We start from the raw sequence: 25,374 nt of genomic DNA, 5'->3' as shown, positions 1-25,374 counted from the left end.
CCATTCTTCCAGTTTGTCTAAGTCTTGCTTCAATCACATTGCTTCCTCAGCACTACCTACCCCTCCACCTATCTTCGTATCACCTGCAAACTTTGTCACAAAGCCATCAATTCCATTATCCAAATCATTGACAAACAATGTGAAAAGTAGTGGTCCCAATACTGACCCCTGAGGACCACCACTAGTCACTGACAGCCAACCAGAAAAGGCCCCTTTTATTCCGACTTGCTGCCTCCTGCCTGTCAGCCATTCCTCTATCCATGCCAGTATCTTTCCTGTAACGCCATGGGATTTTATCTTGTTAAGCAACCTCATGCGTGGTACCTTATCAAATGCCTTCTGAAAATCCAACTAAATGACATCCACTGCCTTTTCTTTGTCCACCCTGCTTGTCACTTCTTTGAAGAACTCTAACAGATTTGTGAGGCAAGATTTCCCTTTACAGAAACCATGCTGACTTTGACTGATTTTATCATTAGTGTCCAAGTACCTTGAAAAGTACCTCCAAGTACTACGGAAAAGGATCTTGGCTTTGAATTCTTTTTGTTTGCCTTCCTCCCTTAGAAACCATAGAAACCATAGAAAAACCACAGCACAGAAATAGGCCTTTTGGCCCTTCTTGGCTGTGCTGAACCATTTTCTGCCTAGTCCCACTGACCTGCACATGGACCATATCCCTCTATACGCCTCATAGAAACCATAGAAAACATAGAAAAACTACAGCACAGAAAGAGGTGAGTGACATTATCCTCTGGGACCATGCCAGAATCAAGTGAGTCTTGAAAAATCATGACCAATGCATCTGTTCCCTCTTCAGTAACCTCTCTCAGGACTCTGGGGTGTAGTCCATTTAGTCCAGGTGACTTATCCACCTTAATACCTTTCAGTTTGCCTGCACTTTTACTTTGTCAGAGCAATGGCACTCACTCTTATTCCCTGACACTTGCAGACCTCTGGCACACCGCCAGTGTCTTTCACATTTGAAGACTGATGCAAAGTACTTATTAAGTTCATTTGCCATTTCTTTGTCCCCCATTACTACCTCACCAGCATCATTTTCCAGTGGTCCAATATCAACTCTCACCTCCTTTTTACTCTTTATATAACAAAAAACTTTTGGCATCCTGCTTTATACTACTGGCTAGTTTGACCTCATATTTCAACTTTTCCCTTCTTATAGCTTTTTTAGTTGTTTTTTGTTAGATTTTAAAAGCTTCCAAATCACCAAACTTCACACTAGTATCCTCCTCCAATCCACCTTGGCAAGCTCCCCTCAAATGCCTCTGTAATTCCCTTTATTCCATGTCAATACTTATGCTTCTCCCTCTCAAGTTGGAGTATGAATTCAATCATATTGTAATCACTGTCTCCAAAGGGTTCCTTTACATTAAGCTCCCTAATAAGGTCTGGGTTATTACACAACACCCAATCTAAGATGGCCTTTCCCCTAGTAGGCTGAAGCATAAGATTCTCTAAAATGCCATCTGGTAGGCATTCATTAAATTCCCTCTCTTACGATCCAACACCAACTTGATTTTCCCAATCCCCTTGCATATTGAATTCCCCTATTAGAATTGTGCCACGAGTTCATCCACTTTATTCCGAATGCTACGCGCATTTAAATACAGCACCTTCAGTCCTGTATTCTTTGCCCTTTTGAATTTTGCTTCTGTGGTACAATTTAACTCTTTGCTCTAACTGCATTTGTACCCAATCATTGGCTTGTCCTTCCTTACATTCATGTTATACTCATCATCTACGTGTAAACCTGGTGGTTCACCCTCAGCTCAATCATCCTGGTTCCCATCCCCCTGCCATGTTAGTTTAAACCACTCCCAACAGCTCTAGTAAATCTGCCCACAAGAATATTGTTCGCCCTCAGATTCAAGTGCAACCTGTCCCTTTTGTAAGGTCATACCTGCCCTAGAAGAGGTCCCAATGATCTAGAAATCTGAATCCCTGTTCCCTGTCCCAATTCTTCAGCCACACATTTATCTGCCACCTCATTCTATACCTATCCCCACCATCACATGGCATGGGAGTAATCCTGAGAAATCATGCACCCATATTTGACTCATATCCCTCCATCCCAGGGATTCCCAACCTGGAGTTTTGCCTAATTATAAAGATCCTGCCTGATAGCTTCATATGAAGCTATCAGGTAGGAACTTGGAAGCCTAAATTGGGAACAGATGTTCTCAGGGAAATGTATGGAAGAAATGTGGCAAATGTTCAGGGGATATTTGCGCGGCGTTCTGCATAGGTACGTTCCAGTGAGACAGGGAAAGGATGGTAGAGTACAGGAACCATGGTGTACAAAGACAGTTGAAAATCTAGTCAAGAAGAAAAGAAGAGCTTACGAAAGGTTCAAAAAACTAGGTAATGATAGAGATAGAAGATTATAAGGCTAGCACGAAGGACTTTAAGAATGAAATTAGGAGAGCCAGAAGGGGCCATGAGAAGGCCTTGGCGGACAGGATTAAGGAAAACCCCAAGGCATTCTACAGGTATGTGAAGAGCAAGAGGATAAGACGTGAGAGAATAGGACCAATCATGTGTGACAGTGGAAAAGTGTGTATGGAACTGGAGGAGACAGCAGAGGGACATAATGAGTACTTTGCTTCAATATTCACTACGGAAAAGGATCTTGGCGATTGTAGGGATGACTTACAGCAGACTGAAAAACTTGAGCATGTAGATATTAAGAAAGAGGATGTGCTGGAGCTTTTGGAAAGCATCAAGTTGGATAAGTCACCTGTGGGGGGCAAGAGAGGAGATTGCTGAGCCTCTGGCAATGATCTTTGCATCCTCAATGAGGAAGGGAGAGGTTCCGGAGGATTGGAGGGTTGCAGATGTTGTTCCATTATTCAAGAAAGGGAGTAGGGATAGCCTAGGAAAAACCAGTGAGTCTTACTTCAGTGGTTGGTAAGTTGATGGAGAAGATCCTGAGAGGCAGGGTTTATGAACATTTGGAGAGGCATAATATGATTAGGAATAGTCAGCATGGCCTTGTCAAAGGCAGGTCATGCCTTACAAGCCTGATTGAATTTTTTGAGATGTGACTAAACACATTGATGAAGGTAGAGCAGTCGATGTAGTGTATATGGATTTCAGCAAGGCATTTGATAAGGTACCCCATGCAAGTTTTATTGAGAAAGTAAGGAGGCATGGGATCCAAGGGGACCTTGCTTCGTGGATCCAGAACTGGCTTGCCCACAGAAGGCAAAGAGTGGTTGTAGACGGGTCATATTCTGCATGGAGGTCGGTGACCAGTGGTGTGCCTCAGGGATCTGTTCTGGGACCTTTTCTCTTTGTGATTTTTATAAATGACCTGGATGAGGAAGTGGAGGGATGGGTTAGTAAATTTGCTGATGACACAGAGGTTGGAGGTGTTGTGGATAGTGTGGAGGGCTGTCAGAGGTTACAGTGGGACATAGGTAAGATGCAAAATTGGGCTGAGAAGTGGCAGATGGAGTTCAACTCAGATAAGTGTGAGGTGGTTCATTTTGGTAGGTCAAATATGATGGCAGAATATAGTATTAATGGTAAGACTCTTGGCAGTGTGGAGGATCAGAGGGATCTTGGGGTCCAAGTCCATAGGACACTCAAAGCTGCTACGCAGGTTGACTGTGTGGTTAAGAAGGCATACGGTATGTTGGCCTTCATCAATCATGGAATTGAATTTAGGAGCTGAGAGGTAATGTTGCAACTATATAGGACCCTGGTCAGACCCCACTCGGAGTGCTGAGCTCAGTTCTGGTCACCTCACTACAGGAAGGATGTGGAAACCATAGAAAGGGTGCAAAGGAGATTTACAAGGATGTTGCCTGGATTGGGGAGCATGCCCTATGAGAATAGGTTGAATGAACTCAGCCTTTTTTCCTTGGAGTGATGGAGGATGAGAGGTGACCTGATAGAGGTGTATAAGATGATGAGAGGCACTGATCGTGTGGATAGTCAGAGGCTTTTTCCCAAGGCTGAAATGGCTAATACTTGAGGGCACAGTTTTAAGGTGCTTGGCAGTAGGTACAGAAGAGATGTCGGGGTAAGTTTTTTACGCAGAGAGTAGTGAGTTCGTGTAATGGGCTGCCGGCAACGGTGGTGCAGGCGGATACGATAGGGTCTTTCAAGAGACTCCTGGACAGGTACATGGAGCTTAGAAAAATAGAGGGCTATGAGTATGCCTAGGTAATTTCTAAGTAAGGACATGTTCAGCACAGCTCTGTGGGCCGAAGGTCCTGTGTTGTGCTGTAGGTTTTCTATGTTTCTATGAAGGTCCATGGTATTACCCCGACTGCTGGCACTTGAAGTGTTATACAGCTCTGATTTCCCGTGTCTCCACACAGGGATATCACACAGATCCTACTGTCTGATTTCCCGTGTCTCCACACAGGGATATCATACGGATCCTACTCTCTGCCCAGTTCCTGTGTCTCCACACACGGATATCACAGGGATCCTACTCTATGCCTAGCTCCCCTCTTGCTAATGTTTTTCATTTCCTTTCCTGTATCTTATCTGCAGGATTGTTCCATGTTCTCTTTTTGCTATCCTGAATATCTACTGAATTAATAATAGAGTCCAGAGAGGTTAGGGACAGCTCTGACCAGGATTTAGATGAAAGAGAAGCCTTATAAAGCCTCATAAGGCATTTGTAAGGCCACATCTGGATATTGTGAGCAGCTTAGGACCCCTTATGTGAGAAAAGTTGTGCTGACATTTGGGAGGGTATGATGCCGGGAATGAGAGGTGTTAGCTGCCTCTGAACCTGTACTGGCTGGAGTTTACAAGTATGAAGGGGATCTCAAAGAAACCTATCAAATATTGAAAAGCCAAGATAGTGTGGTTGTGGAGAGAATGTTTCCTATAGTTGAGGTGTCTAGGACCGTAGGGCACAGCATCAGAATAAAAGGACGTCCTTTTAGAACGGAGATGAGGAGGAATTTCTTTAGCCAGACAGTGGTAATCTGTGGAATTCTTTGCCACAGGCAGCTGTGGAGGCCAAGTCATTGGGTATATTTAAAACAGAGGTTGATAGGTTCTTGGTTAGTCAGGGCGTGAAGGGTTACGGTGGGAAGGCCGGAGAAATGGGTTGAGAAGCATAATAAATCAGCTCTGATGGAATAGTGAAGCCAAATAGCCTCATTCTGCTCCTATGCCTTATGGTCTTGTGAAGAGCTGTTTTGATTTGGAAAATAGATTAGGGAGCCATTGGGGAATAAAGCAGGAGTGGGAGAGCCCAGACTTGTCAGTGTTGAGAGGCAAGGAGAGAGAGAGAGCGAGAGAGAGAGTCTCTCAGTACCTCCAGTGGTTCCTCTGCGTTAAACTTCAACACAGAGCTTTGCCTTCATTCCTCCTGGGAGTGATTATTAAATAGAAGAAAGATCGGAGACAATGACTCTGTGATTTGTGAGTATGGACGTGTTACAGCTAAAACTCCCATCAGCAGATGTTGTTTTATTTTGCACCTTATCTTCAGTAGATATTGTAGGGTTTATATTTTTATAGCTCTGAATATCAGACAAATATGCTGATTTTGTACAAAGATACAGTCTAATTTTGGCCTTTCTCTCATGATAAGATTTTGCACAGTAATCTTTCCCTTTTACTGTTTAATGACTCTCTGACCTTGAGTTCAAATCTTTATACTGTTCATATCAGGAGCCATGGCTCTGTGAATAAGATATTCCCACACAAGGAAGCATTCATTTCGTGAGATTGTGAAATGTTCTCCAAGACCTTCCTTTCTGGATGGAGACACCCAGCCAGTGGATGTTCTGTACCAGCATTTTCAGAAGGTCTTTGACACAGTGTCACATATAAAGCTGCTAAACAAGTTTAGAGCCCATGGTATTAAAGATTCTAGTGTGGATAGAACATTGGCTGATCAGCAGGAGGCAAAGGGTGGCAATAAAGGGGGTCTTTTCTGGTGGCTGCTGGTGACTGGTGGTGTTCCACAGGGGTCCGTGTTGGGACCGATTCTTTTTACGTTATATGTCAATGAATTGGATGATGGAATTGATGGCTTTGTGGCCAATTCAAAGATAGGTGGAGGGGCAGGTATTGGTGAGGAACCAGGGAGCCTGCAGATTGTGGGAATGGTGAAAGAAGTGGCGAATGGAATATAATGTAGGGCAGTGCATGGTAACGCACTGTGGTAGAAGGAATAAAGGTGTAAGCTAGTTTGTAAACAGGGAGAAAATTCAAAAATTGGAGGTACAAAGGGAATTGGGAATCCTCATGCAGGACTCCCTAAAGGTTAATTTGCCGGTTGAGTGAGTGGGGAGGAAGGCAAATGCAATGTTAGCATTCATTTCAAGAGGACTAGAATATAAAAGTAATGGTGTAATAGTAAGGTTTTATAAGGCACTGGTCAGACTGCACTTGGAGTATTGTGAACAGTTTTGGGTCCCTTATCGATGTGCTGGCAATGGAGAAGGATCAGAGGAAGTTCATGAGAGTGTACTGGGAGTGAAAGGGTTAATGAATGAGGAGTATATAATGGAGCTTAGAAAAATGAGGAGGGTTCTCATTGAAACCTATCGAATGTAGAAAGGCCTCGACAGAGTGGATATGTCTAATAGTGGGGGAGTCTAGGACCTGGGGGCACAACCTCAGAAGAGAGGAACGTCCTTTTGAGATGGAGATGACGATGAATTGTTTTAACTGGGGGGGTGTGAATCTGTGGAATTCATTGCTACAGACAGCTGTGTTGGCCAAGTCATTGGGTATATTTAAAGTGGAGGTTGATTTTTGATTACAGTGTCAAAGGTTATGGGGAGAAGGCAGGAGAAGGGGTTGAGATGGATAACAAGTCAGCCATGATGGAATGGCAGAACAGACTCAATGGACTGAACGGCCTCATTCTGCTCCTGTGTCTAATGGTCTAATGTAATTGGTTTAGTATTGTCACATGTACTGAGAGACCGTCAAAACTTTACTTTGCCTGCCATCCGTATAGACCGTCCTTCACATTACTCTGTTGGTGCAGTAGAAGGGAAATGCAGTAGCACAATTTGTCATACCTCGGTAAGGTCTCTTCTCGGCCTCCTTGGCTCCAGGGAGAACAGTCACGGCCTATCCAGTCTCCAGGTCTCCAGTCCCAGTAACATCCTTCTGCAGGGTAAAGCTGTCCTTCCTATATCCTGATGAGGAAAGCTTCATTCCCACGGTAACATGGCATCCCAACTCCTGAACTCCGTCATCATTATGTGCCGTGTCGTATGACATGGGTCATCATTGTCTTTTCATGACCACGATTGTCCTTGGCAAATTTTTCTACAGAATTGGTTTGCCATTGCCACCTTCTGGGCAGTGTCTTTACAAGGCAGGTGACCCCAGCCATTATCAATACTTTTCAGACTGTCTGCCTGGCGTCAGTGGTCGCATAACCAGGATTTGTGATATGCATCTGCTGCTCACCACCTGCTCCCCAGGCTTCACGTGACCCTGATCGGTGGGGGTTTGGGGGGGACGCTAAGCAGGTGATACACCTTGCCAGCACAGGAACAACACCCGATATTCCTTCTGGGCAGACTACACTGGTGGCAGGAACATCGATTTCTCCTGCCAGTAAAGAAAAGCTTCCCTCCCCTTTCTCTCTTCTTCCATTCTCCACTCTGGCCTCTTGCCTATCACCTCCCCCTGGGTCCCCTCCTTCCCTTTTTCCAAGGTCCACTCTCCTCTCCTGTCAGATTCCTTCTCCAGCCCTTGACCTTTCCCACCAATCTGGATACTCCTGTCACCTTCCAGTTACCCTCCTTCAACTCCCCCCCCACCGTGTACCTGTGTGTCTCCCCCCACCGTGTGCCTGTGTGTCTCCCCCCCGTGTACCTGTGTGTCTCCCCCCCCGTGTACCTGTGTGTCTCCCCCCGTGTACCTGTGTGTCTCCCCCCCGTGTACCTGTGTCTCCCCCCGTGTACCTGTGTCTCTCCCCCGTGTACCTGTGTCTCCCCCCCAGTGTACCTGTGTCTCTCCACCCCCTTGTACCTGTGTCTCTCCACCCCCGTGTACCTGTGTCTCTCCACCCCCCGTGTACCTGTGTCTCTATCCCCCCGTGTAGCTGTGTCTCTCCCCCCCGTGTACCTGTGTCTCTCCCCCCACCGTGTACCTGTGTCTCTCTCCCCCCATGTACCTGTCTCTCTCCCCCCATGTACCTGTGTCTCTCCCCCCGTGTACCTGTGTCTCTTCCCCCATGTACCTGTGTGTCTCTCCCCGTCTACCTGTCTCTCTCCCCGTGTATCTATGTCTCTCTCCCCCCCGTGTACCTGTATCTCTCTCCCTCCCGTGTACCTGTGTCTCTCTCCCACCGTGTACCTGTGTCTCTCTCCCCCAGTGTACCTGTGTGTCTCTCCCCCCTTGTACCTGTGTGTCTCTCCCCCCTGTGTACCTGTGTCTCTCTCCTCCCCGTGCACCTGTGTCTCTCTCCCCATCTACCTGTGCGTCTCACTCTCCCCGTATACCTGTGTCTCTCTCCCCCCGTGTACCTGTATCTCTCTCCCCCCTGTGTACCTGTATCTCTCTCCCCCCCGTGTACCTGTGTCTCTCCCCTCCATGTACCTGTGTCTCTCCCCCTGTGTACCTGTGTCTCTCCCCCCCATGTACCTGTGTCTCTCTCCCCCCGTGTACCTGTGTCTCTCTCTTCCCGTGTACCTGTATGTCTGTCTCTCTCTCTCCCCGTGTATCTGTGTCTCTCTCTCCCCCTTGTACCTGTGTGTGTGTGTGTGTGTCTCTCTCTCTCTCTCTCCATGTACCTGTGTCTCTCTCCCCCCGTGTACCTGTGTCTCTCTCCCCCGGTGTACCCGTGTCTCTCTTCCCCCCACCCCCTGTGTGCTGTCTACATGTTAATGTCAGGGAGTGTGGACATGCTCAGTACGGGTTTGTGTCAGTGAGTGTGAACATGCTGTGTACAGGTTAGTGTCAGTGAGTGTGAACATGCTGTGTCTGGGTTTGTGTCAGTGAGAGTGAACGTGCTGTGTCTGGGTTTGTGTCAGTGAGTGTGAATGTGCTGTGTACAGGTTGGTGTCAGTGAGTGTGAACATGCTGTGTCTGGGTTTGTGTCAGTGAGTGTGAACATGCTGTTTAAAGGTTAGTGTCAGTGAGTGTGTACACGTGTCCGAATTTGTGTCAGTGAGTGTGAACATGCTCTGTACGGGTTTGTGTCAGTGAGTGTGAACATGCTGTGTCTGGGTTTGTGTCAGTGAGTGTGAACGTGCTGTGTACGTGTTAGTGTCAGTGAGTGTGAACATGTGTACAGGTTAGTGTCAGTGAGTGTGAACATGCTGTGTCTGGGTTTGTGTCAGTGAGTGTGAACATGTGTACGGGTTTGTGTCAGTGAGTGTGAACGTTCTCTGTCGGTACAGGAAGTTTGGTGACCCCTGTGGGCTGCCCCCAGCTCAGCCTCAGACTTTGTGGGTCATTGACTGATATGAGCCTTTTCACTGTACCTGTGACAAACAGGATTACTGCTTCCCTTTGATTTTGTTTTGATGGGCTTGGACTGGAGTGTGACATATTGTCCTCCACGGTTGCTGTAAACAAAGTTAGTGTTCTCTGCAGAATTTCCTGAAGTGCAGCCCCAGTTATTATTGCAGTGTTGTTATTGTCAGTAACAGGAGATAAAGACATTTCTACATATTTATTTCCTGATTCTCTGTTATCTTCTGAGGTTTCCTTTGGTCACGGTTGACCGTGGGTATTGCGTCCTTGTTGTCTAGATATGCAAGCCTGGGCAGTACGATACGGAGAGCGAGCTGTCGCCATGTTGCATTCTCCCCTCTACATTCAGTCAATACACAAGCCAGGGCAGTTTGATACGGAGAGCGAGCTGTCGCCCATGTTGCATTCTCCCCTCTACGTTCAGTCAATACACAAGCCAGGGCAGTACGATACGGAGAGCGAGCTGTCGCCATGTAGCGAGATACCCCTCTCCACGCATCTGAAGAACCCGAAGGAATGGAAGAGAAATACTGACAGGAGAAGGCCTTTCGGCCTCCCAAGCCTGCCCCAGCATTCAGTCTGATTCTGACTGATTTACCACAGGCCTTAGCTGCCCATAGGCCTAAATTCCCCAGCAGCCCTCTGCTGTGTCCACCCTCTCGGATGGACGACTCTGCGCTGAGACCCTACACACCTCCATTGTAAATGATGCCCCCTTATCTCCTCACCATCCTCCTTCACGGGTGCAAGCACCTCCACTACTAGCCTGTCATGCTTCCTCAGGACCCCGTGCCTTGCTCAGTCTTTCACGGTCTCTCTCCCGGATTCCTTCAGCTCAGCTCCACCACCTCACTCTCCAAATCCCACTGCCAGAGTTTCACCCGCTCGAGCAACACGCCCAGAGACCAGGTGTCCTCATCACACCGCCCCCAGCTCAGCGTTTCCGGAACAGCTTCTTCCCCTCCGCCGTCATATTTCTAATAAACACTATCTCACTATGTGATTGCTTTCTTTTTGCACTGCTTACTTAATTTAATCTTATCAGATTCAATATCACCGGCGTATGTTATGAAATTTGCAAAAGCAGTACATTGTAACACATTACAAAACAACCCACACAAATTCTGGAAGAACTCAGCAGGCCAGGCAGTATCTATGCAAAAGAGTACAGTCGACATTTCGGGCCGAAACCCTTCGGCAGGGCTGGACAAGTGTCTCAGCCCAAAATGTCGACTGTTACTCTTTTCCATAGATGCTGTCTAGCCTGCTGAGTTCCTCCAGCATTTTGTGCGTGTCGCTCGGAGTTCCAGATTTTCTCATTTTAATACATGATAAATATTTTGAAGAACATGAATTCCAGTCGGTATGTATATGTATATTAAATAGGTAGTGCAGAAACAGAAATAAAAAGTAGTGAGATGGTGGTCACGGGTTCAATGTCCATTTAGGAATCTGATGGCAGAGGGGAAGAAGCTGTTCCTGAATCACTGAGTGTGTGCCTTCAGGATCCTGTACCTCCTCCCGTCTTTTTGAGGATGCCTTGGATACTATGGAGACTAGTACCCATGATGGAGCTGACTAATTTTACAACTCTCTGCAACTTACTTCGATTCTGTGCAGTAGCCCCCCTCCCATACCATACGGTAATGCAGCCTGTCAGAATGCTCTCCATAGTACATCTGTAGAAGTTTTCAAGGATTTTAGTTGACAAACCAAATCTCTTCAAACTCCAAATGAAGTATAGCCACTGTCTTGCCTTCTTTATAACTGCGATCTTGGAATCAGTTAGATCCCCAGAGATCTTGACACCCAGGAACTTGTATATATTTTACTTTGTTATATAGAAGTTTTTTTTTATGATTATGAACTGCTGCCACAAAACAACAAATTTTGCGACATATGTAGGTGACATAACTCTGGAACCTGGGCCTAAGCACGTAGATCTGCAGCTGGATCTTCAACTTCCTCACAGACAGGATCCAGGCTGTAAAAACAGGGGACAAGCTCTCCTCTACAATCACTCTCAGCACCGGTGCCCACAAGGCTGTGTACTCAGATCCCTGCTGTACTCACTGTACACCCGTGATTGTGTAGCCAAGTTTCCATCGAATTCAATATATAAGTTTGCCAATGACACAACAATTGTAGGCTGTAACTCAGGTAATGATGAGTTTGAGTACAGAGAGGAAATTAAGAACCTGGTGGCATGGTGCAAAGACAATAACCTATCCCTCAACGTCAGCAAAACAAAGGAATTGGTTGTTGACTTCAGAAGGAGTAGCGGACCGCACGACCCCATTTACATCGGTGGTGAGCAAGTGGAACAGGTCAAAAGCTTTAAGTTCCTCGGGGTCAATATCACAAATGACTTGACTTGGTCCAACCAAGCAGAGTCCACTGCCAAGAAGGCCCCCCAGAGCCTTTACTTCCTGAGGAAGATAAGGAAATTTGGCCTGTCCCCTAAAACCCTCACTAATTTTTATAGATGCACCGTAGAAAGCATTCTTCTAGGGTGCTTCACAACCTGGTATGGAAGTTGTCCTGTCCAAGACTGGAAGAAGCTGCAGAAGATTGTGAACACAGCCCAGCACATCACACAAACCAATCTTCTGTCCTTGGACTCACTTTACACCGCACGCTGTCGGAGCAGTGCTGCCAGGATAATCAAGGACACGACCCACCCAGCCAACACACTTTTCATCCCTCTTCCCTCCGGGAGAAGGTTCAGGAGCTTGAAGACTCGTACGGCCAGATTTGGGAACAGCTTCTTTCCAACTGTGATAAGACTGCTGAACGGATCCTGACCCGGATCTGGGCCGTACCCTCCAAATATCCGGACCTGCCTCTCAGTTTTTTTGCACTACCTTACTTTCCATTTTTCTATTTTCTATTCATGATTTATGATTTAAATTTTTATATTTACTAATTTTTACTATTTTTAATATTTAATATTTGTAATCCAGGGAGCGGGAAGCGCAGAAGCAAATATCGCTGTGATGATTGTACGTTCTAGTATCAATTGTTTGGTGACAATAAAGTATAAAGTATAAAAAGTATATTAAGTATGATTGTGACGTTGATTGTCGATTAAACTCCCGTTTCCCCCCCCAGACCCGTTCCCCCCAGACCTGTTCCCCCTCAGCCCCTCCCGTTCCCCCCTCAGTCCCTCCCGTTCCCCCCCCAGTCCCTGTACTTTGTGGACAGTGAGCACGTCTGGTAAATGAGCAACAGACTGTAAGTGACAGGAGAAGCTGATTATCTACAGTGATTAGCTGTTACACACTCAGCAAATTTGCTCGAAACGATTAATGACTGTTAATCTGTACCTTATCTTCCCTTTCGACCAATGTTCTTTCTAAGGTGAAGGGGTATTTGTCTCCTGAAGTGTTCTGAGATTTTGGGGGTATTTTTGAACCTCAGTTTGTGGTGCTGAGCCAGTCTTCACCTTTCGAACAAAATCCACTTGTCTGATTTTCAATGGGAGAATCGGTGATGAATCGTAGCAGGCAGTCATGCATTCCGGATTATTGTGTTAAATCTCCTTGAGCCTCATTTCTTTCCTGATGTTACCCACATCTGAGGGCTACGGTGAGAGTTAACTGTAGTAAGTCCAGTATCTACCCATCCCTCTGCTCCTCACCCCCTCAGCCTGCTCTCCCCACCCCTCCTTCCCTTCCCTTTCCCCAACTCTCCACTCCCCATCCCCTCTGCATTTTCCAGCATCCACCATCCATGTCCTGCTCTGACTGTGGCCATTGAGAGATTCTCATGGAGAAATACAACACACAAACAGGGCCTTCAGCCCTTCATACCCCTACTATCCAAACTTCTCTTAAATGTTGAAAGGCAGCATATTCCACACTCTCACTGCCCTCTGGGTGAAGAAACTCCCCCTTGTGTTCCCCTTAAACGTTTCACCTCTGGTTGTAGTCCCAACCAACCTCAACAGAAAAAGCCTGCTTGCATTGTCCCTGTCTATGCCCCTCATTGACAAGAAACACACTAGAATCAGTGAAAAAAGACCATAGAACCGTAGAAACTACAGCACAGAAACAGGCCCTTTGGCCCTTCTTGGCTGTGCCGAACTATTTTCTGCCTAGTCCCACTGACCTGCACACGGACCATATCCCTCCATACACCTCCCATCCATGTATCTGTCCAATTTATTCTTAAATGTTAAAAAAGAACCCGCATTTACCACCTCGTCTGGCAGCTCATTCCATACTCCCACCACTCTCTGTGTGAACAAGCCCCCCCTAATGTTCCCTTTAAACTCCCCCCCCTCACCCTTAACCCATGTCCTCTGTTTTTTTTCTCCCCTTGCCTCAGTGGAAAAAGCCTGCTTGCATTCACTCTATCTATACCCATCATAATTTTATATACCTCTATCAAATCTCCCCTCATTCTTCTACACTCCAGGGAATAAAGTCCCAACCTATTCAACCTTTCTCTGTAACTGAGTTTCTCAAGTCCCGGCAACATCCTTGTAAACCTTCTCTGCACTCTTTCAACCTTATTTATATCCTTCCTGTAATTTGGTGATCAAGACTGAACACAATACTCCAGATTCAGCCTCACCAATGCCTTATACAACTTCATCATAACATTCCAGCGCTTATACTCAATACTTTGATTAATAAAGGCCAATGTACCAAAAGCTCTCTTTATGACCCTATCTACCTGTGACGACACTTTTAGGGAATTTTGTATCTGTATTCCTCAGTGCCTTACCATTAACCCTGTATGTTCTACCTTGGTTCAACAGGAGGGACAAACAAGCAGTGAGTGCACAAAAGACAGCAAACTGTGCAAAGACAAAAAGGAAGAGAAAATAGTTAAATCAATAAACAGACAGTCACAAGCAAGCAATAAATATTGAGAGAATGAGTTCATAGATTGTGGGAACGGTTCAAGTGAAGTTATCCCCTTTGGTTCTAGAGCCTGATGATTGAGGGGAATAACTGTCCCTGAACCAGCTGATGTGGGTCCTGAGGCTCCTGTACCTTCTTCCAGACGGCAGCAGCGAGGAGAGAACTTGCCCTGGGCAGTGGGGTCCCTGATGGTTGCCTGTGACAGTACACCATGTAGATGTGCTCATTGGTGGGGAGGGTTTTTCCCGTGATGGACTGGGCTCTATCCACTGCTTTTCGTAGGATTTTCCATTCAAGGGCATTGGTGATTCCATACCAGGCTGTGATGCAGCCGGTCCAGATACTCTCCACCACACACCTATAGAAGTCTGTCCAAGTTTTAGATGTCATGCTGGATATTCACAAACTTCTGAGAAAGTCGAGGCGCTGCTATGCTTTCTTTGTAATGACTTACGTACCGGACCCAGGACAGATTCTCATCGCTGAGGAATTTAAAGAATTTAATGAAATGATTCATTGCTGGAAATAGTCGTTGGGCCCCGTCTGTGGGGGTCAGGAATGATGGAATGAAAGGTTATCAACCAAGAATGTTAATGATCTTTCCTCCAACTGATGCAGTCTGTCCTGCACATGTCCAGCTCACTGGAGACATTCTGTGCAAGGGCACAGGCCGTGGTCCTCCGTAATCCATTGTAGTCAAGCCGATTGTGTTTCTGTGTCTGTCTGATGCTCAGTGTTTGCTTCACTCTTCAGGTATTTGTGGAGACGCTGGACAAATGTTTTGAGAACGTCTGTGAACTGGACCTTATATTCCACATGGATAAGGTATGTTTTTAATCTGCTGCTCTTTGTTAGTGTTAATTATGCTAAATTTGTCTGCATTCAGATATGTCATGTGATGGAGGCCAAATGTTTGATCAAGGTCACAGATTGTATCTGGCTGGACAAAGTTAACAGACTGACAACCACACCCTGCACTTTGGCAGAGTATGATGGATTTCAGTGTGCAGCATGGGAGGCTCTTGGATCAGCTAGGCCTCATCCAGTCTCAGGGCAGTGTGAGCTCACAGTCAGAGGCTACATCATGTGTTGTTGACTTGGAGTGAGAGGAACTGTGACAAGAAGACAGGGAGGTGGGGATAACTGGAAGAATTGGATCAGCCCACAATTGAAGGCAGAACAGACTCGATGAGCTGAATGGCCTACCTCTGCTCCTATATCTTATGGTCTTATTAACACCTGATGAAGGGTCTCGGTCCAAAACTTCGACTGTTTATTCATTTCCATTCAGTGCTTTGAACAGGTGATGGTGAGAGACTCTCCAGACAACACACAGCGTGCTGGGCGGTGACAGGGACTTCTGTATTCTTACAGACCGGAGAAAGAAACTGCTTCCCATCCGAACAATTCTTGTCCTAACACTACAATGCCTCCTGTCTGATGGTGGGGGGGCCAGAGACATTGTTGAACGGATGGGAGGGATCATTGACAATGCCAAGGGATCCAGGCCTAACGGGGTCTCTCGAGAATTTCGACACCAATCCCTGTCTCCGGGCCTAACGGTGTCTCTTATCCAGTCAGCTGTTCTGTCTGGGGGAACACAGGTCATGTTTCAGAAAGAAAACCTTTGCTTGTAAAATGGAAATGTTTCTTGGTGGTCTTGTCTTTGTTTGTGGCTACTAATGTATCACACTGAGTCAAGCAGGCAGTGTTTACTTGCAATTGTTAATGAGTGAAGGCTTATGTCAGGAGGACGTCTGAAGGATTTATTTTCCATCATCAGGTCCCAAGGGCATATTGTATGTAAATTTTCAAATAAGTGTTTATTCGATGTAAACACAAGGAAATCTGCAGATGCTGGAATTTCAAGCAACACACATCAAAGTTGCTGGTGATCACAGCAGGCCAGGCAGCATCTCTAGGAAGAGGTGCAGTCGATGTTTCGGGCCGAGACCCTTCGTCAGGACTAACTGAAGGAAGAGTTAGTAAGAGATTTGAAAGTGGGAGGGGGAGATCTGAAATGACAGGAGAAGACAGAAGGGGGAGGGATGTCCTGCAGGAAGAAACGGTGAGACACGAGACCCAGCCGAATAAACCGGCCTGTCTGTGTGGAGCTTGCTTGTCTTCTGTCATGATTGTACATTAGCAATGTTCATGTAATACTGCGTTGGTAATGTTGTTGTGGCTGATTAATTCACAGTTTTGGAAACAATCTAGACAAAGAGTCTGGGCCAGAAACATTGACTTTATTTCCCTGCATGAATGCTGCCCTTCCTGCCGAGTTCCCCGGCATTTTGTGTTGCTCTGATTTCCAGCTCCTGCAGAATCTCTTCTGTTTATAACCAAGCTGGCAAGTTGCTTCAGTAGCAGAATTTGGCAGCAACCAGCGTCAGTCTTTTACTTGAGCTGTTTTTGAGGTAAGAAAGAACAGTAAATTTGTGAGCCTTTGAGTATTGACATCAACAAAACCAATTATAAAAGGGACATAGTCCTCATGGTCGGAAGATCAGATGGGTGTTCATCAGAGAGTTCAGTCATCGGATCCCAAATGAAACGAAGAATGAGAGTTAGCCAAACGTCCGCAGTAACTAGGGGCTTTCCAAAGTAGTCCCAAGGAAGTAATTTTTCTGCTCCTATGAGAAGCAAACCTTAACGTCACAGATGAGATCTGTTGTCTCCCCAGTATGACTTGTCTCCAGTTCCGCAGCGGAAGCTCGTGCTCGAGTGAACTGATTGTGAAAGCTGTCAATTCAGAGATGGGGGAATAGTCCAGAGGGCCAGAAACTACATTGGAACTCTTCGAGGTTCAGGGGTTTGTGAGGCCGACAGGTAGGTGACCAGGGGTTCAGCAGGCATTGCCGACATTTGGGCCGGGACGCTTCGTCAGGACTGGAAAGGAAGGGGGAAGAAGCCAGAACAAGAAGGTGGGGGAGGGGAAGGAGTACAAGCTGGCAGGTGACAGGTGAGACCAGGTGAGGGGGAAGGGAGGAAGGATGAAGTAAGCTGGGAGGTGATAGGTGGGAAAGGCAGAGGGCTGCAGAAGAGGGAAGCTGATAGGAGAGGGGAGTGGACCATGGGAGCAAGGGAAGGAGGAGGGGCACCAGGAGGGAGGTGGAATTCAGAAGAAACTCCTCTGAATGAGAACCGGAGAGTGACTAGAGAGACTGGTGATGGAGAGCAGAGGTAGAGGGTGTTTAATGGGATGCCAGCATGGAGTGGTTGGGCTGGATGTGGCCTGTGCATCTTCTGAAGCCCAGCTGGTTCCATTCAGATTTTGTGCAGTCTCATGTCTGGCTGGTGTTAGAGTTGCCAGGGAGTCTTGTTGTCAGCTACCGTGAGAAAATATTTTCTATTTTATTGTAAATCTTCACTTTACAACTGCAGTGTGTTTTAATGGCAATTATGACACTGATCTTCCCTAAACCTTTACTCCCAACTATGTCATACTCAATATGAACAACAATAGCTCTTTGCTGTATGAGTCAGGGCAAATACTCTGCAGATGCTGGGGTCAAAGTAACACTCACAACGCGCTGGAGGAACTCAGCAGGTTGGGCAGCATCTGTAGAAACGAACAGTCAACGTTTCGGGCCGGAACCCTTTGTCCTGATGAAACATTGACTGATCATTTCCACGGATGCTGCCTGACCTGCCGAGTTCCTCCAGCGTGTTGTGAGGGCAACACCGACTGCTTCTACATTCACTCAGGGGCAGTCGGCTTCACGGGCTGCGTTTAGTCACCCTTGAGAAGGGGGGTGGTGCCCTTTCAAAGCACTGCAGAGCCTGAGAGTGGATGCACACCTTAGTGACAAGTTCAATTTCGGTTCATTTTCAATCAAGCGTACACACGTGTACCACCAAACGAAGCAGCATTCCTCTGTACCAGGGTGCTCAACACAATGCACCTAACACACATAGCTCCAAGTAATATTATCACAAATAGATTAAGAAATAACTAGTACAAGCTAAAAAGTAAACAGTATAACCCTACTGACACATAATGATGAGACCTGGGAGTTGGCAGGCGTTCGTTCAGTAGTCTCACGGCCTGGGGGTGAAACTGTTTCCCATCCTAACAGTCCTTGTCCTGATGCTGGTGGGGGGTGGGGTCAAAGATATTGTTGGACGGATGGGAGGGATCATTGACAATGCTAAGGACCCTGCTTGTGCAACACTCCAGATAAGTATCTTCGATACAGTGCTGTGTGATTTAACCAAAGTTCAGTAGATTTGACATTACTCTAATCTTGCCCGTGTCCTTTGAGAATACTGTGAGGAAGGGAGTTCACCTAGTGACAGTGAAGGGAGAACAATAGATCTTCTAGCCAGGGTGGTGTGCTGATAGAGATGCTGGGCTGTCTGAGGGGTCTGATGAATGGCTGCACTGTGTCCTGTAGGTGGAACAGACTGCAATTGCAGTGTGCTGGCAGAGGAGTGAGGGAGTGCTGGCGGATTGGCTGCCTGGCAACTACTGTCCTGCATATTGTCGGGCTTCTGAAGGATTGTCACAGCTGCAGTCACCTTGGGAATCCGGAGAGTTGCTCACGTCCCCTTACCCAGCGACATTCCCAGCGACCAGCGGGATATCCGGACAGTCGCTCACGTCCCCTTACCCAGCGACATTCCCAGCGACCAGCAGGATATCCGGACAGTCGCTCACGTCCCCTTACCCAGCGACATTCCCAGCGACCAGCGGGATATCCGGACAGTCGCTCACGTCCCCTTACCCAGCGACATTCCCAGCGACCAGCGGGATATCCGGACAGTCGCTCACGTCCCCTTACCCAGCGACCAGCGGGATATCCGGACAGTCGCTCACGTCCCCTTACCCAGCGACATTCCCAGCGACCAGCGGGATATCCGGACAGTCGCTCACGTCCCCTTACCCAGCGACATTCCCAGCGACCAGCGGGATATCCGGACAGTCGCTCACGTCCCCTTACCCAGCGACATTCCCAGCGACCAGCGGGATATCCGGACAGTCGCTCGCATCCTGATACCCAAGGTCGTTCTGCAATGTGCGATGGGATGTCTTCACCTTGAGGCATGGTCTTTGTGGCCTCTCAGTCCATTCAAAGTTCAGCATAAATGTATTATCAAAGTACGTTTCCATCACTACGCTCTATCCTGACATTCATTTTCTTGCGGGCATTCACCGCAGAACAAAGAAATACGACAGATCCAGTGAAAAACTACATTTAGAATCACAAACAATGGGTGTGCAAAAGAAGACAAAATGTGCAAATGTGAAAAATAGTAATAATAAATAAATAGTAAATAATTAATCCTGAGAACGAGTTGGAGGGTCTGTGCCTAGACCCATCAGATTAGCTCTATCCACCCTGGGAAAATATCTCTGCTCTCCACTCAGTTAATACCCCTTATCTATTCAATATATGTCTCTGTACTTCATTCACTTATTTATTTATTATTATTATTATTTTGTTTTTTTTCTTCTATATTATGTATTGCGTTGAACTGCTGCTGCTGAGTTAACAAATTTCACGTCGCATGCCGGTGATAACAAACCTGATTCTGATTATCATCTTGTACGTTTTTATCAAGTCTCTCGACCTCCGGCACTGCAAAGAGAAAAGCCTTAACTCACTCAGCCCGCTGTCGTTAGACATGTTCTCTGTTAGACATGGTCAGCATCCTGGCAGTGGGCCGCTCAGTACTGTGGTGATATTACACCTCGGGGTGTGGGATTTCGGAATTCCATTCGGGTATCCTATATAAGGAAATATGTACGTTCGTCCCGTGTGCTTGTGGGTTTCCTCTGGGTGCTCCGGTTTCCTCCCACAGTCGAGTGACGTACTGGTTAGGCTCATTGTAAATTGTCCCGTGGTTAGGCTAGGGTGAAATAGATGGAGCAATGCACACAATGAGCTGGAGGAGCTGAGCAGGTCAGCTGCTGGTCCTGACGAAGGGTCTGGGCCCAAAACGTTGAGGATTTATTCCTCTCCATAGACGCTGCCTGACTTGCTGAGTTCCTCTGGCATTTTGGGTGTTCCAGCATCCGCACAAGACACCTCTTGTTTGTTGAACAGGGGATTGCTGGGTGAGGCGGCTCAGCTCGTTTGGTTGCAAAGGCCTATTCCACGCCATATTACTGAAAATAAATCTCCACTGCACCCTCTCTGAAGCCTCCACATCCTTCCTATAATGTGACCAGAGCTGAGCACGTTCAGCCCTCGTCTCTGTGCTGAACTTTACCCATCTGCCCGTGTAAGGACCGTAACCCCCGTGCCCAGACTCTCTGTGACCGTATAAATTCCCCTTCGCACTTGGCATTCCCGGAAGGCAGCCTGCTGATGTTTGCCGTCAGCACGCCATTGCACGCCGGTTTCTCATCGTGTCTCTGCTTGTTCGCACAGGTTCATTGCATCCTGCAGGAAGTGGTGATGGGCGGGATGGTGCTGGAGACCAACATGAACGAGATCGTGACACAGGTGGAGGCGCAGACCAAACTGGAGAAGGCGGAGGTAAGGGGAGAGCGCCATGTGCTGGTTCAGACCCTGGCAGACTACGGCAAGCCTTCTGTGCAGGAGAACGTGTCGCACGGCAGAGGGGTTCAGGCTTTGTAATTCCAAGTGCTGTTGCCTCATTGTCTCCGAGCTGTGGGTGGGACTGGCTTTTATTGTACATTCGATTCAAGGAGCTCAACGACCCAAGAATATTGCTGACACTTCCCTGACGCTCCGCAGGAAACGGTGTGGGTTTTTACAGCCGGCAGATGGTTCTGTGGTCACCGTTACTTAAACCAGTCATTTATTTCACTTTTCTCAATTTGTTCATGAATTGGAATTGGTGCATTCTGTTCAGACGTACTGTGTACAGTGAGAATCTCCTGCATTCTGTTCAGGCACATCGATTCACTAGGGTAGGACGAGGTAAAACGATAACAGAATACAGGGTAAAGTGCAGCTGTTACAGAGAAGGTGCAAGGCCATAACACGATAGATTGTGAGGTCAGGAGTCCATGTTGTACCAGGGATCATTCAATGGTCTTACAACAGCGGGGTGCCACTGTCCTCAATCCTAATGGTACGGGTTTTCAGCAGTCTTCTGCCCAGTGGGGTGGTGAGCACTGGAGAGTGCTTCAGATAAGTGGGGTAGTGATTACACTGGCTGTTTTACTGAGGCAGGGAGAAGCAGTGACTGGGTCCGTAGAGGGGGAGGCTGGCTTCTCAGATCTGCTGAGCTGTGTCCACGATTCTCTGCAGTTATTTACCACCTTGTGTATAAGATGATGAGAGGCATTGATCGTGTGGATAGTCAGAGGCTTTTTCCCAGAGCTGAAATGGCTAACATGAGGGGGCACAGTTTTAAGGTGCTTGGAAACAGGAACCGAGGGGATGTCAGGGGTAAGTTTATCACACAGAGAGTGATGAGTGCGTGCAGTGCACTGCCGGTGACGGTGGTGGAGCCGATGCAACAGGGTCTGCTAAGAGCCTCTTGGATAGGTACATGGGGCTTAGAAAAATCGAGGGCTACGTGCTAGGGAAATTCAAGGCTGTTTCTCGAGTAGGTTACATGGTCGGCACAATATTGTGGGCTGCAGGGCCTGTAATGTGCTGTGAATTTCTTGTGTTCTATGTTTGCCTTGGATTGTTTGGTCATAGAGCTGTGAAGCAGGCCCTTCTGCCCAACTAGATCATGATGGCTCTCTGGGTAGTTTGGTTTCTTAGCTGTGTGGCACTAAAGTGCAACCCTTCTCCTTCTGTTACAGGCTGGCTTCTCTGCAGCTCCAGCACGCGCCGTCTCTGCTGTCAAGAACATAAATCTCCCTGAGATCCCTCGCAACATCAAGGTCTCCAATCTCTCCCCGTTCATGTAAAAGGACGTTCTGCATCCACGAAGCCTTGTCGCCGTCCTCTGCACTTCCCCAGATACCATGTGCTGATTAGCACACCACAGTAAGACCTGTCTGTGTTCCGCACAGGATCTTCATCGGATCATTGTACCAGTCACCTTGGTCTGTGGGGCACCCCTGAACGCAGAAAGCTGAGAGTGTCGGAAATTGAAAACAAACTGAACTTGCGGGAGGTACCTGGCAAGTTGGGCAGCATCTGTGGAGAGAGGAAGAGTGGATTTTCATTGTGAGAAATTGTTGTTCTTGCCTGAACAGCGTCAGTCAGCACACAGTCAAAGTATTTTCTGTGTTCTCCCCTCCTGTAACTTCAAACACGTCCATTCTGTCACCCAATCATCATCCACCATTGCATGTCCCAAGAGTATAAAGTTTCATTATTTATAGTTAGTGAGTTATCCTTAATTGTTCTTCCTTATCAACTTGACTGACCTAGATAAAGTGTTCCATGAAACCTCATTTAAAATGTCAGCAATAAAACAGACATTCAAACTCTCCTCTGTTGGGCCGCTCAAAGCCGAACAGATTCTGAGTTTATGAACTTGTGAATCTGTCCATTGATCCTCATCACCTAATTATCTCTTGAAATTGCCAAGATTAATAAAATTTATTTGCTTTCATTCAATATCCACTTCTTGACAGTATAACAAACTGTAGTTTTGTTCTTAAAAATCGTATAAAAATTTATAAACGGAGAGAAGATTCAAAAATGTGAAGTGCGAAGGGGCTTGGTAGTCCTTGTGCATATTTCCTGAAGGGAAACTTTGCAGGTTGAGTCTGTGGTGAGGAAGGCCAATGCGAGGTTAGCATTCATTTCAAGGGGACAAGAATAAAAAAGCAAAGGTGTAATGTTGTGCTCCGGTTGGAAGTTCTACGTAGAGTCACCTCACCAGCTACACTTAGTCCCACATCCGCAATTGCACTCCGCGCGCCATCTCGGTTACACACAGTCCCACGTCCGCGACCGTACTTAGTCCCATCTCCGCGACCGCACTCTGCACACCATCTGGACTGCACTGCGCGCACCATCTCAACCGCAGTCCGTACACTGTCTCAGCTGCACTGCACGCACTGTCTCGACCGCACTCTGTCCCACGACTGCACTCTGCGCACCATCTCGGTTACACACAGTCCCACGTCCGCGACCGCACTCTTTACACCGTCTCGACCGCACTCAGTGTCACATCTGCACTCCGTGCGCTGTCTTGACTGCAGTCCATACAGCATCTCAAATGCACTCTCGTGTACACACAGTACACCGTCTCAACTACTCTCAGTAGCACAGTTGAACGTGCAGCCAGAGAGCTCACCATCTCGAGAGCTCTCACTGTTCTGGACCACACCCGTTTTCACCTCCTCCTAATAAACCCTTCATCACCAAACTTGCCTTCTGATTAACTCTGTCGCTCGCTTGATACTGGCTGCTCTCACACCAAACAAAAGATTCAGATTCCTTCTGCCAGAGTAATTGGCATTGAAGTGTAACAGCTCATCTGTTGTCCCCTGGCTCACAGCCTGCTAGAAACTCTTCGTGTTTCAACAGTGTGAGCTACAGCTGCCCTATAGCCATCATCCATAGACAATGGTGTTACACTGGGAGCAAATCATATCATTCCTCAATGGCCCATTTAACCACGAGACCATAGGCCATTCAGCCCATCGAGTCTGCTTCACCATTCCATCATGGCTGATCCCGGAACCCACTCAACCCCATACACCTGCCTTCTCGCCACATGCTTTGATGCCCTGACCGATCAGAAAGCTATCAACTTAAGCCTTAAATATACCCATGGCATTCCACAGATTCACTACTTTCTGGCTAAAAAATTCCTCCTTACCTCTGGGCTAAAAGGTTGCCCCTCAGTTTTGAGGCTGTTCCCTCTAGCTCTGGATACCCCCACCATAGGAAACATCCTCTCCACATCGACCCTATCTAGTCCTTTCAACATTTGGTAGGTTTCAATGAGATCCCCATGTATTCTTCTAAATTCACAGTCCTCTGGCATACTGTTAGTGTCTTCCACAGTGAAGACTGATGCAAAGTACCCATTAAGGTCATCTGCCATTACTACCTCACCAGCATCATTTTTCAGTGGTTCAATATCAACTCTCACCTCCCTCTTACTCTTTATATAACAGAAAAGCTTTCAGTGTCCTGCTTTATATTATTGGCTAGTCTGCCCTCATATTTCATCTTTTCCCTTCTTATAGCTTTTTTAATTGCCTTTTGTTGGATTTTAAAAGCTTCCCAGTCATCCAACTTCTCACTTTTGCTACCTTATGTGCCCTTTTCTTGGCTTTTATGCAGTCCTTAACTTCCCTTGTCAGCCACGGTTGCCTACCCCTGCCATGTGAGAACTTCTTCCTCTGTGGGACATATCTATCCTGTGCCTTGTGAACTATTTCCAGAAACTTCAGCCATCTCTGCTCTGCCATCATCCCCACCAGTATTCTCCTCCAATATACCAGGGCAAGCTCCTCTCCCATGCGTCTGTAATTCCCTTTATCCTTTAGTGATACCAATACTTGTGACTTGTGCTTCTCCCTCTCAAATTGCAATATGAATTCAATCCTATTATGAACACTTTCTCCTATAGGTTCCTTTACATTAAGTTCCCTAATAAGGTCTGGGTTATGACACAACACCCAATCTAAGATTTCCCCGAGTAGGCTTAAGCACAAGCTGCTCTAAAAAGCCATCGCATAGGCATTCAACAAATTCTCTGTCTTGCGATCTGACAACAACTGATTTTCTCCATCTCCTTGCATATTGAAGTCCCCAATTACAATCTTGTCATTACCTTATTACAAGCCTTTTCCAGCTTCCTTTGCAATCTCAACCCCACATCTTGGCTACTATTTGGAGGCCTATATATCATCCCCATAATGTTTTTTTTACTCTTCCATTTTCTTAACTCCACCCACAAAGATTCAATATTCTCTGACCGTGTGTCACCTTTTTCTAAAGATGTAATTCCATCTCTCACCAACAAAGCCACACCACCACCTATGCCTTCCTGCCCGTCCTTTCAATACAAAGCATATCGTTTGATGTTAAACTCCCAACTATGGGCTTCTTTCAGCCCGACACAGTGATGCCCACAATGTCACACCGACCAATCTCTAATTGTGCCACGAGTCAGTTCACCTTGTTCTGAATGCTGTGCACATTTAAGTACAGACCTTCAGTCC

The 25,374-nt window shown here is 46.9% G+C and overlaps 1 protein-coding gene across 2 annotated transcripts in view; it reads left to right on the top strand.

Moving 5' to 3' along the window:
* Window positions 1–22,802, top strand: part of LOC134355818 (AP-3 complex subunit sigma-2) — a 65,913-nt gene extending 43,111 nt beyond the window's left edge. For both annotated transcript variants that reach the window (XM_063066272.1, XM_063066270.1), the window contains 3 exons: window positions 15,063–15,134; window positions 20,687–20,794; window positions 22,042–22,802. In XM_063066272.1, coding sequence (XP_062922342.1) covers window positions 15,063–15,134; window positions 20,687–20,794; window positions 22,042–22,149 — 288 coding nt within the window. In that variant the 3' untranslated portion in view covers window positions 22,150–22,802. The remainder of the gene's footprint in view (window positions 1–15,062; window positions 15,135–20,686; window positions 20,795–22,041) is intronic.
* The last annotated feature ends 2,572 nt before the right edge of the window (window positions 22,803–25,374 follow it).

This window comes from Mobula hypostoma, chromosome 13 (assembly GCF_963921235.1).
Source record: "Mobula hypostoma chromosome 13, sMobHyp1.1, whole genome shotgun sequence".
Lineage (NCBI taxonomy): Eukaryota > Metazoa > Chordata > Chondrichthyes > Myliobatiformes > Myliobatidae > Mobula > Mobula hypostoma.
Note: the sequence above shows the minus strand (reverse complement) of the source record. Positions and strands in the feature narration are given on the sequence as shown.